The sequence below is a fragment of the Saccopteryx leptura genome, chromosome 10 (assembly GCF_036850995.1).
Source record: "Saccopteryx leptura isolate mSacLep1 chromosome 10, mSacLep1_pri_phased_curated, whole genome shotgun sequence".
Taxonomy (NCBI): domain Eukaryota; kingdom Metazoa; phylum Chordata; class Mammalia; order Chiroptera; family Emballonuridae; genus Saccopteryx; species Saccopteryx leptura.
In genome coordinates this window covers 62,918,288-62,934,177 of record NC_089512.1, presented here as the reverse complement: position 1 = coordinate 62,934,177, position 15,890 = coordinate 62,918,288, and the positions used below count along the sequence as shown (strand labels likewise).

Sequence of the window (15,890 nt, the reverse complement as noted above, 5' to 3'; positions counted from 1 at the left end):
TCACTTTAGTTGTTCATTGGTTGCTTATCATATGTGCCTTGACTGGGCAAGCCCAGGGTTTTGAACTGGTGACCACAGTATTCCAGTCAATGATCCATCCACTGCGCTACCACAAGCAAGGCTTCCCTTGGATGTTTTTATTTTATTTATTTATTTTTAAAATTTTTTTTTTATTTGTTCATTTTAGAGAGGAGAGGGAGAGAGAGAGAGAGAGAAGAGGGGAGGAGCTGGAAGCATCAATTCCCATATGTGCCTTGACTAGGCAAGCCCAGGGTTTCGAACCGGCAACCTCAGCATTTCCAGGTCGACGCTTTATCCACTGCGCCACCACAGGTCAGGCCCTTGGATGTTTTTAAATGTGATTTTATTAGCTACATAAAATGCTAAATTAGAATGTCCAACGTTAAAATTATACCAAATTTAGTTTGTAGAAGAAAATGTGATTAGTTCTATATAAACTGACTCAAGAAAAACAAAAAGTTGATTAAAAACATCCAAAACACATTAACTCTTTGAAAATTAGTTATGAAGTGCATGAGGAGGAGGGGTGGTGTGTGTGATGGGGCAGTTAAATAAGCATAGGCTACTTCTCAGAGCAAGATTTCAACCCAAACCAGAATAGCATAACTACATAAAGATTTTAGAAACAGTGAAGTAACATCTAACAGAAACCTGTTTTTCAAAAAGTGAAAACAGATGAGGCTTCTGTGTTCCCTTTTCATCTTCTTGAAGAGCCCACCAGGAGAAACGGTTCTCAGAAGGAATGGCTCCGCCCCATTGAGAGGGAAAGGAATGCTATCTAAGCAGGCATGCTTGCCTCAAATTCTATATGGAACAAAATGATGGGACAAAAATTACATACAAATTTAGGATAAAGAAATCCTCTGGGATGTAATTTCATAGAGCAGATGTTTAAATCTCTGCTAAATGAAGTCTGGCTCTCTAGATATACTCTGGCCAATTTGAAGTCAAAATAAAAAGAGATGAACAGTAATAGTGGACAGTGGGAGCATAACCAGTTCTTTTGCTCTCCCCTCCCCACACCTCTACCCATGCCCCTATTGCTTTTATTTATTCTCAGTGTTCTTGTGTTGTTGTTTTTGTGTGTGTGTGTGTGTGTGTGTGTGTTTTGTTCTTGTGTTTTTCACAGGCTTTATTTCAGTATCCTTGTACAACAGGGTAACAAATCATCTAAGATCTGAGCTGAAAAAAGCTTAATTTTTAGGAAGAAATAAACAGCTGCTTAGTCTACTGAATGAGCAGCACTGCAAACACAAGCAATAAGGTATAGTGAACACTTGCTTCTATGTGTAAAAGGTCTATTGGCTCCATCTAATTCATAACCCAACCCATCAATGGGAGATAGATTTCTTTCAAACAGTCTTGCTAAGACACTTCCCTGGCTTAAAAAAAGAAAAAAACCAAAACCTTCATTAGTTACCTGTTACTTGCAAGGTACAGTTCAAACCATTTAATAGGGCAAAACTTCAAGACAATATGTCAAACCTTAAAAATGCTTTCCAATCACAATGCCTTTTCTAGGAAAATCAATCTCATATCTTAATGGATTTGCAAAATTAGGTATTTCAAGAGAAACCAGTTCCTGGTCACTTCCTTCTTCTTCTGCTCATGGTGCTGCTTACGTACTGGTTTGGTGCAGACCTGGATTCTCTTTTGTGAAGCGACAGCTGAGGAGACTCAAGCATTCACCATGGCCAAAGAAAAGCCCAAGGAAGGAGCCAAAACTGAGAACAACGATCATATTACTTGAAGGTGGTGGGGCAAGATGGTTCTGAGGTGCAGTCTAAGATTAAGAGGCATACACCATTTAGTAAACTAATGAAAGTCTATTGTGAACACGTTTGTCAGTGAGGCAGATCAGATTCTGGGTTTGATGGGAAATAGACACACCTGCACAGTTGGAAATGGATGATGAAGACACAATTGATGTGTTCTAGCAGCAGACAGGAGGTGTCTACTAAAAGGGAACCTGCTACTTTACTCCAAAACTATGTTCCTCACACTAAGAAGACATTCTCGACTAGAAAACCACAGTGTGGTTCCACCACATCCTGATGACTACTGTATAGTTCTTTCTTCTTTCATTTTCCCCTTCCCCATTCCTTTATTGTACATCAAGTAATTGTTTTATGTGCCTAAGCATTTGCATTTTTTAAAAGTAAATGACCAATAGTATGTTTTAATCAACATCAAATGGAGATGGGATGGGGAAAAATACTGGTTCTGTGAAAACACCCCTTTTTCCATTCATGGCATGCTCATTGAGCTCTTATCTTTATATTCCAATAAGTTTTTTTTTTTTTTTTTGTATTTTTCTGAAGCTGGAAACGGGGAGAGACAGTCAGACAGACTCCCGCATGCGCCCAACCAGGATCCATCCGGCACGCCCACCAGGGGTGATGCTCTGCCCACCAGGGGGCTATGCTCTGCCCCTCCGGGGCGTCGCTCTGTCGCAACCAGAGCCACTCTAGCGCCTGGGGCAGAGGCCAAGGAGCCATCCCCAGCGCCCGGGCCATCTTTGCTCCAATGGAGCCTCAGCTGCGGGAGGGGAAGAGAGAGACAGAGAGGAAGGAGAGGGGGAGGGGTGAAGCAGATGGGCGCTTCTCCTGTGTGCCCTGGCCGGGAATTGAACCAGGGACTTCTGCATGTCAGGCCGATGCTCTACCACTGAGCCAACCGGCCAGGGCCTCCAATAAGTTATTTTGCTCTCATTGTATAACAACAACAACAACAACAGAAACACAGAAGTCCTTGCATACCTTCTTCAATTGGATTTTTTTTAAATGTTTATTTTATTAATTTTAGAGATAGAGGAAGGGAGAGAGAGAGAGAGAGAGAGACAGGAACATCAATCTGCTCCTGCATGTGCCCTAACCAGATACTGAACTGGTAACCTCTGCACTTTTGGACGATGCTCCAACCAGCTGAGCTATCGGCCAGGGCTCATTTGGAAAAATTTTAATGTTTTCATTTATCACTATAAAACCAAGAATAACTTTATAACTTTTTTATAAGTAGCTGTTACATGTAGAACAACCTGTCTTTAAGTGGGGATAAATTACTTTAAAAGAAATGAGTCTTAGATAGTTTTCCCTTAAGTCAAATGTCTTAAATGTCTTTTTTTTTTCTTTTCCAAGTGAGAGGAGGGGAGATAAAGAGACACACTCCTGTATATGCCCCGACCAGGATCCACCTGGTAACCCCTAACTGGAGCCGATGCTCTGCCCATCTGGCTACTTTTAGCACCTGAGATAGAGGCTCCATGGAGCCATCCTCAGCACCTGGAGCCAACTTGCTCAAACAATTTGAGCCATGGCTGTGGGAGAAGAGAAAGAGAGAGAAAAGGAGGAGGGGTGGAGAAGCTGATGGTCGCTTCTCCTGTGTGCCCTGATTGTGAATCAAACCTGGGACTTCTACAGTTAGGCTGATGCTCTACCACTGAGCAAACCTGCTAGGACTCAATTGTCTTGTTTAAATAAATTTATTTGCAATTTAAAAAGAGAGCATGAGAAACCAGTCTTGTTCTGCAGACTTAACTAGAAGGAAAACTCACCTCTGGCTATGCAGCCAAGCAGCTCTGGCTTGGATGGTTAAGGATGAGAAAGAATGCATCCCTCCTCTATGGCTTTATAGGCTCCTCTAGTTCACTCTATTTTAACTGCCAGCTCCTTTGCCTGTATTTTTCCTCACTACAAAAAAACCTCTATGATGATAGGGACTGAGTATTATGCCAGTATCTGGCACAGTGCCTCATATCAGACACTTAGGAAGTACTTGCTAAATGAATGGATATAAAACCATTGAAGCCTGGAGACAGTGGTGAGTAGCAAAAAGAAAAAAAATCATCTTAATTCTAAACTTTATACCTATTATTCTGACTTTGAGTAAGAAATTATCTGGACTTTTCCCCTAATAGGCAAAAAGGTGAGAATGGATTGCTAAGATTTCCTACAACATTCTATGTATATGTAAACAAATCATGTTTAAAATTATGGTATAAGACTGATTTTTAAATGAACACATCAGAAATTCATAAATGCAAATGCACTTAATCCTCTTTAAATGTAGATATTTTGCCTGACCAGGTGGTGGTGCAGTAGAGTGTCGACCTGGGACACTGAGGACCCAGGTTCGAAAGCCTGAAGTTGCCAGCTTGAGTGCTAGCTCACCAGCTTGAGTGTGGGGCTTGAGCGTGGGATCACAGACACCACCCTAAGGTTACTGGTTTGAGCAAGGGGTCACTGGCTCAGCTATAGCCCCCCAGTCAAGGTACATATGAGAAAGCAATCAATGAACAACTTAGGTGCCGCAACTAGGAATTGATGCATCTCATCTCTCGTCCTTACTGTCTGTCTGTTTCTCACTATAAAAAAAATGTGGAAAATTTGACAAGTTACTTAAGTCATTCAATTATGGAAATCAATTTGGAATTCTGCAGAATTCTTTTTCTTTCTAATTCAGAGCAAAATTAAATAGCTTTTTAAAACCTTACAATAGCAACATATATTTACTATTAAAAATAAGTCAGAAATCATAAAAAGAGAAGAGAATTAACCCACAATAATTGAGACAGAAGCACTACTGTAGCTTGGGGTATAACTTTCTGATTCCTCCTGCTATAAACATATCCTGTATGTCTACATTCTTTCTTTAAAAAAATTATTAATTTCAGAGAAAGAACAGAGTGAAAGAGTAAGGTGAGGTGAGGGGAGGAACAGAAAGCATCAACTAGTAGTAGTAGTTGCTTCTTGCATGTGCCCTGACCAGGGAAGCCTGGGGTTTCTAACCAGCAACCTCAGCATTCCAGGGTGATGATTTATCCACTGCGCCACCACAGGTTAGACTACATTATTTCTTTATAAAACCACGGTTATTCTACACTGGTAACCTCTTTCTTTTACCGAATACAATATAAATATCCCACCTCCCCCACATAACTTGCAAGCACAGTAATCTGCAGAATGGCAATATTAATTTAACCAACGACTCATTGCTAGATATCTAGATTGTTTACCCATCACTATTACAAAAAGAAAAAAAAGCTACACTAGCCCTGGCCGGATAGTTCAGATGGTTAGGGCATCCTCTCAAAGTGCAGAGGTTGCCAGTTCGATCCCGGGTCAGGGCACATACAGGAACAGATAGGTGTTCCTATCTCTGTTTCTGTCTCCTCAAAAATAAAATCAACAAATAAAATAATAGAAATGGTAGTTAAAATTTTGTGCACATAATTATGTTCTCAGAATAAATTTCCAGAAGTGAGTTTTTTTGAGCAAGGCTGTACATTTTTAAAAACTTTATTTATTTATTTTTTTACAGGGACAGAGAGAGAGTAAGAGAGATAGACAGGGACAGACAGGAACGGAGAGAGACGAGAAGCATTCATCATCAGCCTTTCGTTGTGACATCTTAGTTGTTCATTGATTGCTCTCGCATATGTGCCTTGACCGCGGGCCTTCAGCAGACCGAGCAACACCCGCCTCAAGCCAGCGACCTTGGGTCCAAGCTGGTGAGCCTTTTGCTCAAGCCAGATGAGCCCGCGCTCAAGTGACCTCGGGGTCTTGAACCTGGGTCCTCTGCATCCCAGTCCGACGCTCAATCCACTGCGCCATTGCCTGGTCAGGCAAGGCTGTACATTTTTAACACAGTTATTTTGTATGTAGTTTTTTTCTTCTTTAGTAGCAGATTTCCATCTTTTTGCTAATAGATAGAATCACTGAAAGCAGCCAAAAGTTACTGGGGGTCAAGTTTGGAGATTAAAGTAAGAGATCAAGCTAGACAATACTATATTTGGTTGGAAGCCTCTGATTATTCAGCAATGTGACTTGTTTTCACATGCCACTCAAAGTAATTCTGAAGGCAGTTACAACGGGCTTTTCATATTACTTCCCAAAGACACAACTATGAAGAGGATAGAGCTAAGTGAACATGCTTTTTTTCGTTTATGACTTTGCAGTTATATCTCATTCACACACAGAGAAAATCTTGCCTGACCAGGCAGTGGTGCAGTGCATAGAGAATTGGCCTGGGTTGCTGAGGACCCAGGTTCAAAACCCCAATGTTGCTGGCTTGAGAGCAGGGTCACCAGTTTGAGCATGGAATCACAAAGATGACCCCATGGTTGCTGAATTGAGCCCAAGGTTGCTTGCTTGAGCAAGGGGTCACTCGCTCTGCTGGAGCCCTCCGGTCAAGGCACATATGAGAAAACAATCAATGAAAACTCAAGTGCCGCAACTACGAGTTGATGGTTCTCACCTCTCTCCCTTCCGGTCTGTTCCTATCTCTCGCTAAAAAAATAAAAAAATAAAAATCTTAACATCTCAGTCAATCAAAATAATTTTAAACAACTGTAATTTTCATCTAACTTAAATATTTTTGATATTTTTTATAGTATGACATTCTCATAAACACTCATTTGGCACTCAAATGACAGTTCACATACATTCATAACACCACTAAGAATATAGATATTATTCTCTCCATTTTATAAAGGGGGAAATGAAGACTCAGAGAAGATAAATGGTTTGCTCAAAGCAACACAGCGGATAAAAGGCAGAGTTAGGATGCCAGTTTGGTTCTGTGTAGCTTCAAATCCCATGTTCTTTTCATTTTCTGACTCAGGCACTTTGTGCCTTTGAATAATTCTTAAGTGTATCATTATAGGGTTGTTCAAGTCTTAACTGCTATGATTAAAATTCCTTAATGGTTCTATTACTACCAGTGAATAATCCTACTCTTTATTTAACCTGGAAGTGAACTAACAAAGCTGGAGGTATTGCTTATGAATAGGTTCATTTATATTCTTAAGAAAAACTGGCAGTAACTACAAAAACCCATTTATTCAATTTAAATAAAGTAAATATTGATACTAGACTTTACATTTAGAAAGACTTGTCTGGCAAGTGAGTCATGTTTTAACAATAACCATAGTAAAAGGGGAAAAAATTAGAGCAGCAGGTTAAATAAAAGGTTAATAAAACCTGGAGGAAACAGCTCAGCGTTTTCTTTTAAACCCCGTAGAACACCAAACATACATATGTTGCACAATGAGTCACTTTAAGAAAAGACTTATTAACAATCCAATAGAGTCAGCACTAAGAATTTCAATCATATCCAACTCAAAAATGCATAGGGAGAGTAAAGTTATTTTATTAAATCATGCACATCACGTGTGTTAGTGCAAATAGTTTAATCTGTACTCCAGAAATTCTATTGTACTTTATATCTTTACAAAATAGATTTAAAACAATTATTTACTTTAAAAAATGTAATTCTGAAGTTAAGCATTTCAGAACATTATTTGCAATAACCTATATACAAGAGGTACTGGGTACCACTGGCATATTAGCATTCTGTGGTGGAGTGGCTTCCTGCAACAGAAAATGATGAAATGAACTATATATGACAGTATTTTCTACAAGTCATCTGTGACTAATTCCTCCATAAATCTAGTGATCCTTCCAACAGCAAATCCCAAATAGCCTAAAATATAGTATAAACAATGACTTCCAAACATCACAAGGCAAATTATAACCTAAATTTCTATTTCAATATTTGGCTGGCCTGTGGCTTGCCACAGAACATTCAAGCCAGTTCACTGACATTCCCTCCCAAGTCTTCATTGCCTGAATAATTTTATTATGTGATACTTTAGGATATATTGTGATCTAAATAAACTTTATTGACATAACTGTAGTGCCGCACAAAACCACCTGTTTTAAATTTATAATATCAAGCAGTGTTTAGGTGCTTCACTGTGCATGGAACACTATTAATCTTGGGTATAGTGCTTCTCATGCACAGAACATCCCAATTAACAACGAAAAAAAAAAAAACCATTTGCATACCCAACCAGGAAATCTGTTGGTGGGTAACAATAGCTTACTTCGAACATGAATTAACTTTGCAATATTATAATCAAATTAACTCAGTAAAAGCTTATCTAAAGAGATATCAATTCTTTCTTCAATTAAACATGCTTTGGAGGAAGAGATGATAGAAAAAAAAATCATGCTTCCTAAAATGCTGCATATGAAAAAGTAACTTGGCTTTTAAAGAAAATATCTCTTTAAATACATGAGGTTCAATAAATTACATTCCAATTGACTCAACAGTTTGGTTTACTGCATTGAAATTATATAATTACCATGTTTTTTGCTTCCAGAAATACTTCAGTTTGCTCAAGAAAATACACACTCTCATGGAAAGTTTTTCAGAGTTGATGTCCTCCACATCATCAAGTCACGTTAAGGCTGAACAAGTGTGCACATAGTCCCCAAATTATCACTAGAACAGAATATTTACCAAGTGTATTATTTCTCCTTAAAAAAAAAAACTCACACAAAGAGTTGTCTCTAAGTCTTGTTCCCAATAGCTCAGTGGTTTTATAACAAGTAAAAATGGCGTAAATATGTAAAAAATATATATATATGTGTGTATATATTTAAACTGATAGGCACTGAGCACACAGGGCCTCTCTTCCCATGTATGTATCATTGTTTGGTTTGGGTAGTTATCAAATCAGAAAAATGGATTATCTGGCCATTAGAATTCAGAGTAAAATACCCATAAATTTAACGTTATAAATGATTTGGTGTACCAAGAAGCCTACTTTAGGCCACCATAATATTCAGAATCCCAACATACTAATTTAAAAATTACATGAAAAATTGCAAGCAAATTATTGCTTACAATAGAATAAAGTCACAATTTTATATTCTCTTTATAGACAGATACATTTTATATAATTTAAAGCAATGACCCTACATCTATATTCTTGCACTTCTGTTTTAAGAGGTAAAAAGGAAGAAAATGGTTCTGTTTGTCCCCAGCATGAGTGTGATGCCAGCTTCTAGAGGGAGGACGGTGTACAGACTCAAGAAACGCTCTCATGGAGAAGCTCTGGCCAGACCTGGCACGTACAGCACGATGGCTGTCACTGCAACCAGGGCAGCCAACATGGGCATCCAGGGCCAGGGTTTCTGTGTGGAAAGAAACCAAGAGTCAATATCACATTCTCCCCTCTCTTTTCATACCTATGACCCCTTGGATTCCAGGGAGTCCTGAATACTTAGAATATTAGAAAAATCTTGTCTTTGCATAAGAATAAATTTTAAAAAGAAAATAAATAAAGGTGAGGGAGTGCAGATGTCAAGAGAGCCATAATAGCAGAAACTCTTTTAGAGGACCACTGTGTAGAAGCCTGATACATCTCAGCAAGTCCTGGGCAGTTTTCAATTTTGCTATAGCTGAAACCTAATAATGACTTCTAAGAAACCCTCTGGGTTCAGCCTGCTTTATTTACTCCGGTACCCACATATTACAACTAACTGATGTACACAGATGTCTGGAGTATGTTTCTGCCTAAAATGTTTATTTCTTGATAAAAACCAGACTTGCATGGTAGAGTAGTTTTATACAAAAGGTTGATGGGTAAGGTAATAGAAAGAAAATGGTATAATCTTTTAATCTTCTAATTTGAAACCACATAAGACAAAATCAGATAGGGTTCAAGATGGGAAGATGCTATTTAGGGACTCTGCATATCTGATACTTTTGGTAAAGACCATGTCCAGTGTAATAATGTCATGTGATCTTCTCATATGATCTGCTAACATGCATGCCTGTTGGAGGCAAGCATGGAGGGGGGGCTGTTACCTCTTAACTTTCAGAGGGACTTATAGTATCAACTTGCTTTTGGTTGATAGCTTTATTTTCACTAGTGTTCTGACTGAGAAAGTTGGCTCTTAAGGAAATATTTTAATGTTGCAGAACAGGGCTCAGAAAGATATGGGATAGGTTTACTCTCTTAAGTCAGTGCACATTGGGGTTGAGATTCTGAGCCAGTGGTCCATTATGCTAATTTCATCCTTTTTCATCTTCATAGCCACAGTGTAAATATAGCAAAGGGTTAGAACAAAGAAACTACACTATGGAAAAGAAGAGGGAAGGGAGGAGAGGGAAGAAAGGTGGCTAAAAACTTCATAGAGGCAAACTCTTCATTTCTCATTAAAATCTGATTAAGAATATAATTGGGAAGGGATGCTAATATTGCAGAAATTCATAGTTTACTCCAGTTTGCTAGAGACAAAGACTCAGTTAAAGGCAGAATATTAACAATTGATTAGGTTGCAATTAATTCATGGTTAGCATTACTACAAAGGAAACAAGACAAAATGTTATATGATTAGTTGATTGTTCAGTTCATTCGTATGACACAAAACATGGCATACTAAATGAAGGGTTTGCTTCAGGTAACAAATACCTGTGTGGTTTTGCCATGCACTATATTACAAATATGGCACAAACAGGTGACGGGGACAAACAGACAAGGACTCAACAGTAGTGCTTGTACCTTTCTCTACCACAATGGACCGAAACACCAAAACAGGAAAGCCAGGAATAGGCCGATGAATACGGCTGGGACGGGTTGTAAAATGGAAGGCTAAAGAAGGGAAGGGATATTAAAATCATTTTATGCTATAAAAATAATTTAGATAAGATGATTTATGCCCCAGGAGGGTGGGAGGAAGGGTAGAAAGACTAAGGTAATAGAAGTAATAGCACTCAGATTTTGCAAAGATCCAAACATTTTAAAGACATCTAATACAATCCAGAATGATGGACTGTGTGGTATGTAAGCTGACAAACTACCAGTCTAAAAGGAACAGCTGGAGGCAATGGGCAATGTGGGTGTTCTTTACATCCTAATGAAATGCAGTACAATGAGATAGAGCAATAAAGATACTGCAACAACTGATGCTCTGCTTGATAGTACATTATTTTTGTTCCATACTTGGAATCCATTATTTGACAATAAGTATATTGGAAATGGCTAAAGTTTATTTTATCTCTGCACCAAACCTTTTTTTTTAAAAAACAAAAACAAAACTTTTGCTTGAGGTGGTATTGCTTTACTTAAAAATAAATGCCCTGTGGTGCATGCTTTCTAAACCAAGCAAGAAATCTGACACACTGTATGATAAACTTTGATACAAGAAGATAGGCAGCTAAGTGTCAGGGCTTTCAGTTATATTACCAAATGTAATCAATTGTTTAAAATTAGGAGAAAATTACTACAATGAGTCCAATATCGTAAAAAAGAAAACTGACCCTTAAGGGAAATTATTTGTACAACTACAAATCATAGCAAGATTACTTTTGAAAAGGTTCTAAATGATATAGGGGACCAATTCTGATTATGCTAGATGTCTTCATAGGTTAATTTAGTAGAAGGTAGACTGAAATTCCATATTCAGAAGGGTATGAATTAACATAAAAAAAAGGAGTAACCATATTTGGAATCAAACCATTATGAATTTGATTTTAGAAAAGTTCTGTAATCTACATTTTCAAAATAAATGCAATCCATTTTTGCTTAGCCTAAAGCCTCTGGACCCATCAACTTCTAAAAGGCTTCTAACTAAGCAATATACTTTATGTTCTAAAAAACTAAGACTTTCTTTAGCAAAGGACAGTTGGACACAACTCATGAGCATTCTGTGACGGTCATGCAACATCACTCTTGTACTTGTGCAAGTTAAGCAGAGTGCTTTCCTCTACAGGAAGTGTGTGACTCATGCTCACTGCAGTGTCTAAGCCATAACAAAGGTTTGAAATAAGTCAGAGCACAACCAATCACACTGAACACCATCCATCAGTTAGGTCCCACAAAGGCAATGATTACCAAAACATATAACACAACATTTATTTAGTATAACATCTTTTTAAAGACCACCTGCCTTTCTAGCAAGTGAAAAACAAATCAATATTTTAAAAACTCAGTGTACACCAAATTATTCTAATTTCACACACACACACACACACACATACACACACACACACACACACCCTACAAAAACTCACCAGTATTTCCTAACATTTATGGGAGGCCAAAATGACACTAAGTTTTTTAGGAATGTGCCTTAGTGAGAAAATTGTTAGTATAAAATGAAAATCACAATTAAATCCCCATTTTTGGATACAGCCAAATGCTAAAGAATCAAAATGAACTACTCTGTCTCAGGTGGGTCTGTGGAGGTACAATGCTTCATTTCCCAGCAGGGGAAAAATAAGAGCCAGATAACAATTTAATGATAGAACTTCAGATTAATTTGGGAAAAGCAGACAGTTCATAGGTAGTTATTTTTTTGCAAACAGGCTCTTCCTCCAGGTAGTCCTCAGGCTCTTCTAGAGGTACAGGTTAAAGGAGTAAATTCTTAACTAAAAATTTGATAACACAATGATTCCATCATGGCATTTCATAATGAAAAGTTTAGTTCATGTGTAGTACAGGCCTTAGTTTCTTAAATCAGTAATGAAATCCTCTGAAGACTCAATTTCACGGCTCTCACCTGCCTCTCAAGCAAAGCTAAGCCAAGTTGCAAAGACTTACATTATTTCCTTTCTCTCGGAGCAGCTTCAGGTTGTCTTTACATTGTTTGAGCTCATCTGTGATTGATTGTTTTTCCTGCTCAGTCATTTCAAACTTCAACTTCAGTTCTGACAGTACAGTCTGTGTCTTTTCATACTAAAGGCAAAGAAAAAAAGTGTGCAGACTCAACTTAAATGTGTATGAAGTTACAGTTCTAATCAGGCTTATAAACCAGACCATATTTAGTCACCTATAACACCAAAGTCAAGTCTTTTTGTTTTAAAAAGGATAAGAATCACTTGCACTAATAGTCCTTAATGTTAACTTGATTCTTTTAAAAAAATTTTTATTATTTATTTATTTATTCATTTTAGAGAGGAGAGAGAGTGAGACAGTGAGGGAGGGGGAGAAAGAAGGGAGGAGCAGGAAGCATCAACTCCCATATGTGCCTTGACCAGGCAAGCCCAGGGTTTTGAACTGGCGACCTCAGCATTCCAGGTCGACACTTTATCCACTGCACCACCACAGGTCAGGCCTAACTTGATTCTATGTAAGAATTTTCCTTCTGGCTCTGAAGTTAAAAAAATGTTGAGAAGTCACCATTGTGTCATCTGTTTCTACTATAAAGGATCACTTTTTCCACTAAAGTGAGTTAGAGGAGAAAAGTAAAATTTCAAACTTGAGCAAAAGAAAACAAGTAAAGAAAAACTCCATAGCTTAATTAAATGGCAAGGTTAGAAAGTATGAGTTTATATCCTGGTAAGCAATGTCAGCCAAACTATTTTAGTCTTGAAGTAGAAAGTATTAATTCCCATTATCCCTCTCTTTATCCAGCATCATAGGTTATTAAAATGTTTTGATAAGTGTATTTCTAGGCAAATAAAGCAAAGAAATGTATCTAAAGTACCAACCATTATGTCTAGGGACATTTCTATTTCTCAACTTAAACTTATAAGCATCAATTAAAAACAATTTTAAAAAATATATTTCTGATAGATGTTTTTCATAGTGAAACATGCTACTTCCTGCTCTGGAAAACAGTTCACTGTATATAATTTGATCTTCAGATTCACTAGCTATCCCTCGAACACAGGTGAGGTCAACAGGAAACACAGTATGGTTTCCCCCCAATTTACATGCCCCTGGAGGCAGGAATTCTAGACTGATTCCTCTTTTAGGTATTGCATCTTACATGCAAGCTGGGCTCTCAACCAAAGAGCAAAGACTGTTGCTGCTGGCAGTGCCTTTGTCTTGGCCTCTGCTGCCCTACTCTGCCAGCTCTGAAGGTTTCAGATGGAAGAGAGAAAGACAACGGCTGAGTATAAAATAAATATGCTATGGATCTGCTATACTGAAAAGATTTCTCCTCTCCCCTAAACATAACCCATGAGGCTGGAACATTTCCAGTTCCTTTCTGCCTGTATCCTAGAAACTCCTCCATAAAGGACATATCTTGATATGGAGCTTCTGAATAATGCAAATACCTTGGAGTGATTGATTAATTTAGGAACTTATCATTATGTACTCTAAAAGTAAATAGTAAAAAGGATGTAAATGTATAAAAACATCAGTCAGAAGAGATAGGGGTAGGGGAAACAGGGTCAGCAGAAAAGTCACCAGAAAAATGGGAAGATATGAATACAGAGAAGGGGATAGAATCTGAAAGAAGCGCGTGGTCACCTACCAATGTTCCCAGAACAAGTCCAGGTAGTATGCCAGTGCATGAGTTAAGGAGTAAGATTCGTGGACTTTCAGACAGACTTTTTTGTGGGGTCTGTGGACTTCCTTCTGGAAGGCAGAAGGTTATGGGCAGGCTGCCAAGAGAAATTCAGTGTACCTAGACTAGTCTCTGCACCTTAGAAGACAATCCATTCTCAATAATCTGACTCTTAATAGTGAAAAACAAATAAATGAAAAGTGCCTTGCTGACCTAAATGTTCCCTTACTTTCCCTTTCCACCATTCTCACATCCAGCCTGCCCCTTACACCAAAGCACTTAAGTTACTTCTCCATTCCAGGAGCTGTGAAGCAGTGACAGACAGGAAGGAAGGCGGCTCAGTAGGGAAGATCCGGCTTTTTGCCTTCGGCATGTGAGAGGGGTAGGAAGCACTCTGTCCTCAGGGCAAGCTGGTGAAGCCAACCGCCTTTTCTGAGTCAGTCTGTGCAGGGTGACTTGTGTATTCAATGTATTATGAATCCAAAAGATATTCCTACTCAATTAAAATTAATGTAGATGCTTTCTTAAGTCAAATATAAAGATGATAGACCATTTTTTAAATTAATATTAAGGATTCAAATTTCCTGTTCTCATGAATATTTTTGTTGTTGTTAAATGTTCAAATAAAAGCTGCCATATATAAGCATTTAATTGTTGGAACAAAGGTCCCCAGAAGTCTTAGTTTCACACCTCGCTTGGATGTCAGTTATGCTCCATCTTGCTTTCTAACTCAGAGGTGAGAAACGAGCTAGTTCTGGTTAAAAGAAAAATACCACACAATATTACCAACACCTTCGGTTTGCTTTGTAAATAACCTTGCTTAAGAGCTGGTACTATTTTAGCCTTTCACAGTGCTGAAGATATACATAATGATTATATACGCACATTAGTATGATTCTATGAGAGAAAGGAGAACAAAGGGGAAACACTGAAAGGGAATATATGTGCATTGATAAAAGGTAGTAATTCATTTGCAATGGATTACACAGATGTAATAACCTCATTAAAGAACATTTTAGTTACAGACTAGTATCCAGTAGTTGATATCAGGATAAACGGAAAGAGAAGCAATTTTACATTACATAAGAGTGTGATGACTACACAGCATTTCACAATAGAAAACATTGAACAAGAAAATAGAAAAGAAACATATTGACAAGATCAGATATATTTTTATATATGCTGCATTTAATGCAATCCAGAGGCTATCAACAGTTTAGATTCTGTGACAACATGCCACTGCCATTTGTGGAAACAGATAAAGCATTTTGCACTGATGGCTCAGTGACCAAAAACAGGCATAATGCAACAAAAGGGTAATGAATTCATAGTAACATACAACAAAATCATCCTCCAACCACAGCATTCGTCCCAGACTTTGAAAGAATTATGGCACATGGACTGGAAGAACACAAAGTGCTTACAGTATTAAATAGTAGGATATTTACTTTGGCACAAAATTTGTGTTCCAACCAAATAAAATAATATTTCTCCCCAAACAAATATCCTTAGCAAGAGGATAAAACGAATATATTACAAAATCAATATGGTCACATATAATGTTACAGTTTTGGTTTTTTTCTGTAGCAACAAACATGAAGACAGAAGAACAATCACTTCCAAGTTCAAGAGATACTACAAGGAAAGTAAAGTACAAAGAAAAACTGCTTTGATTAAACAGATCTTCTAAAAACAATTTTGGGAAAATGTGTTACTAAAGACAAAGAATTGTCTTCAACTTTCTTCTATTTATAACAAATCCTTTGTTTAAGAGAGTCT

General features: G+C 37.8%; 1 protein-coding gene and 1 pseudogene across 40 annotated transcripts in view; one reads left to right on the top strand and one right to left on the bottom strand.

Moving 5' to 3' along the window:
* The first annotated feature begins 1,711 nt into the window (after positions 1-1,711).
* Positions 1,712-1,982, top strand: LOC136382258 (small ubiquitin-related modifier 2-like; annotated as a pseudogene).
* A 5,168-nt stretch (positions 1,983-7,150) lies between these two features.
* SLMAP (sarcolemma associated protein) overlaps positions 7,151-15,890 on the bottom strand; it is a 207,738-nt gene continuing 198,998 nt past the window's right edge. For 26 of the 40 annotated variants that reach the window (XM_066351567.1, XM_066351583.1, XM_066351588.1 and 23 more), the window contains 2 exons: positions 12,416-12,550; positions 7,151-9,002 (listed from right to left, as the gene is read on the bottom strand). In XM_066351567.1, coding sequence (XP_066207664.1) covers positions 8,910-9,002; positions 12,416-12,550 — 228 coding nt within the window. In that variant the 3' untranslated portion in view covers positions 7,151-8,909. Of the gene's footprint in view, positions 9,003-10,375; positions 10,466-12,415; positions 12,551-15,890 lie in introns of all 40 variants that reach the window. The other 14 variants (XM_066351570.1, XM_066351586.1, XM_066351571.1 and 11 more) reach the window with 1 other exon arrangement.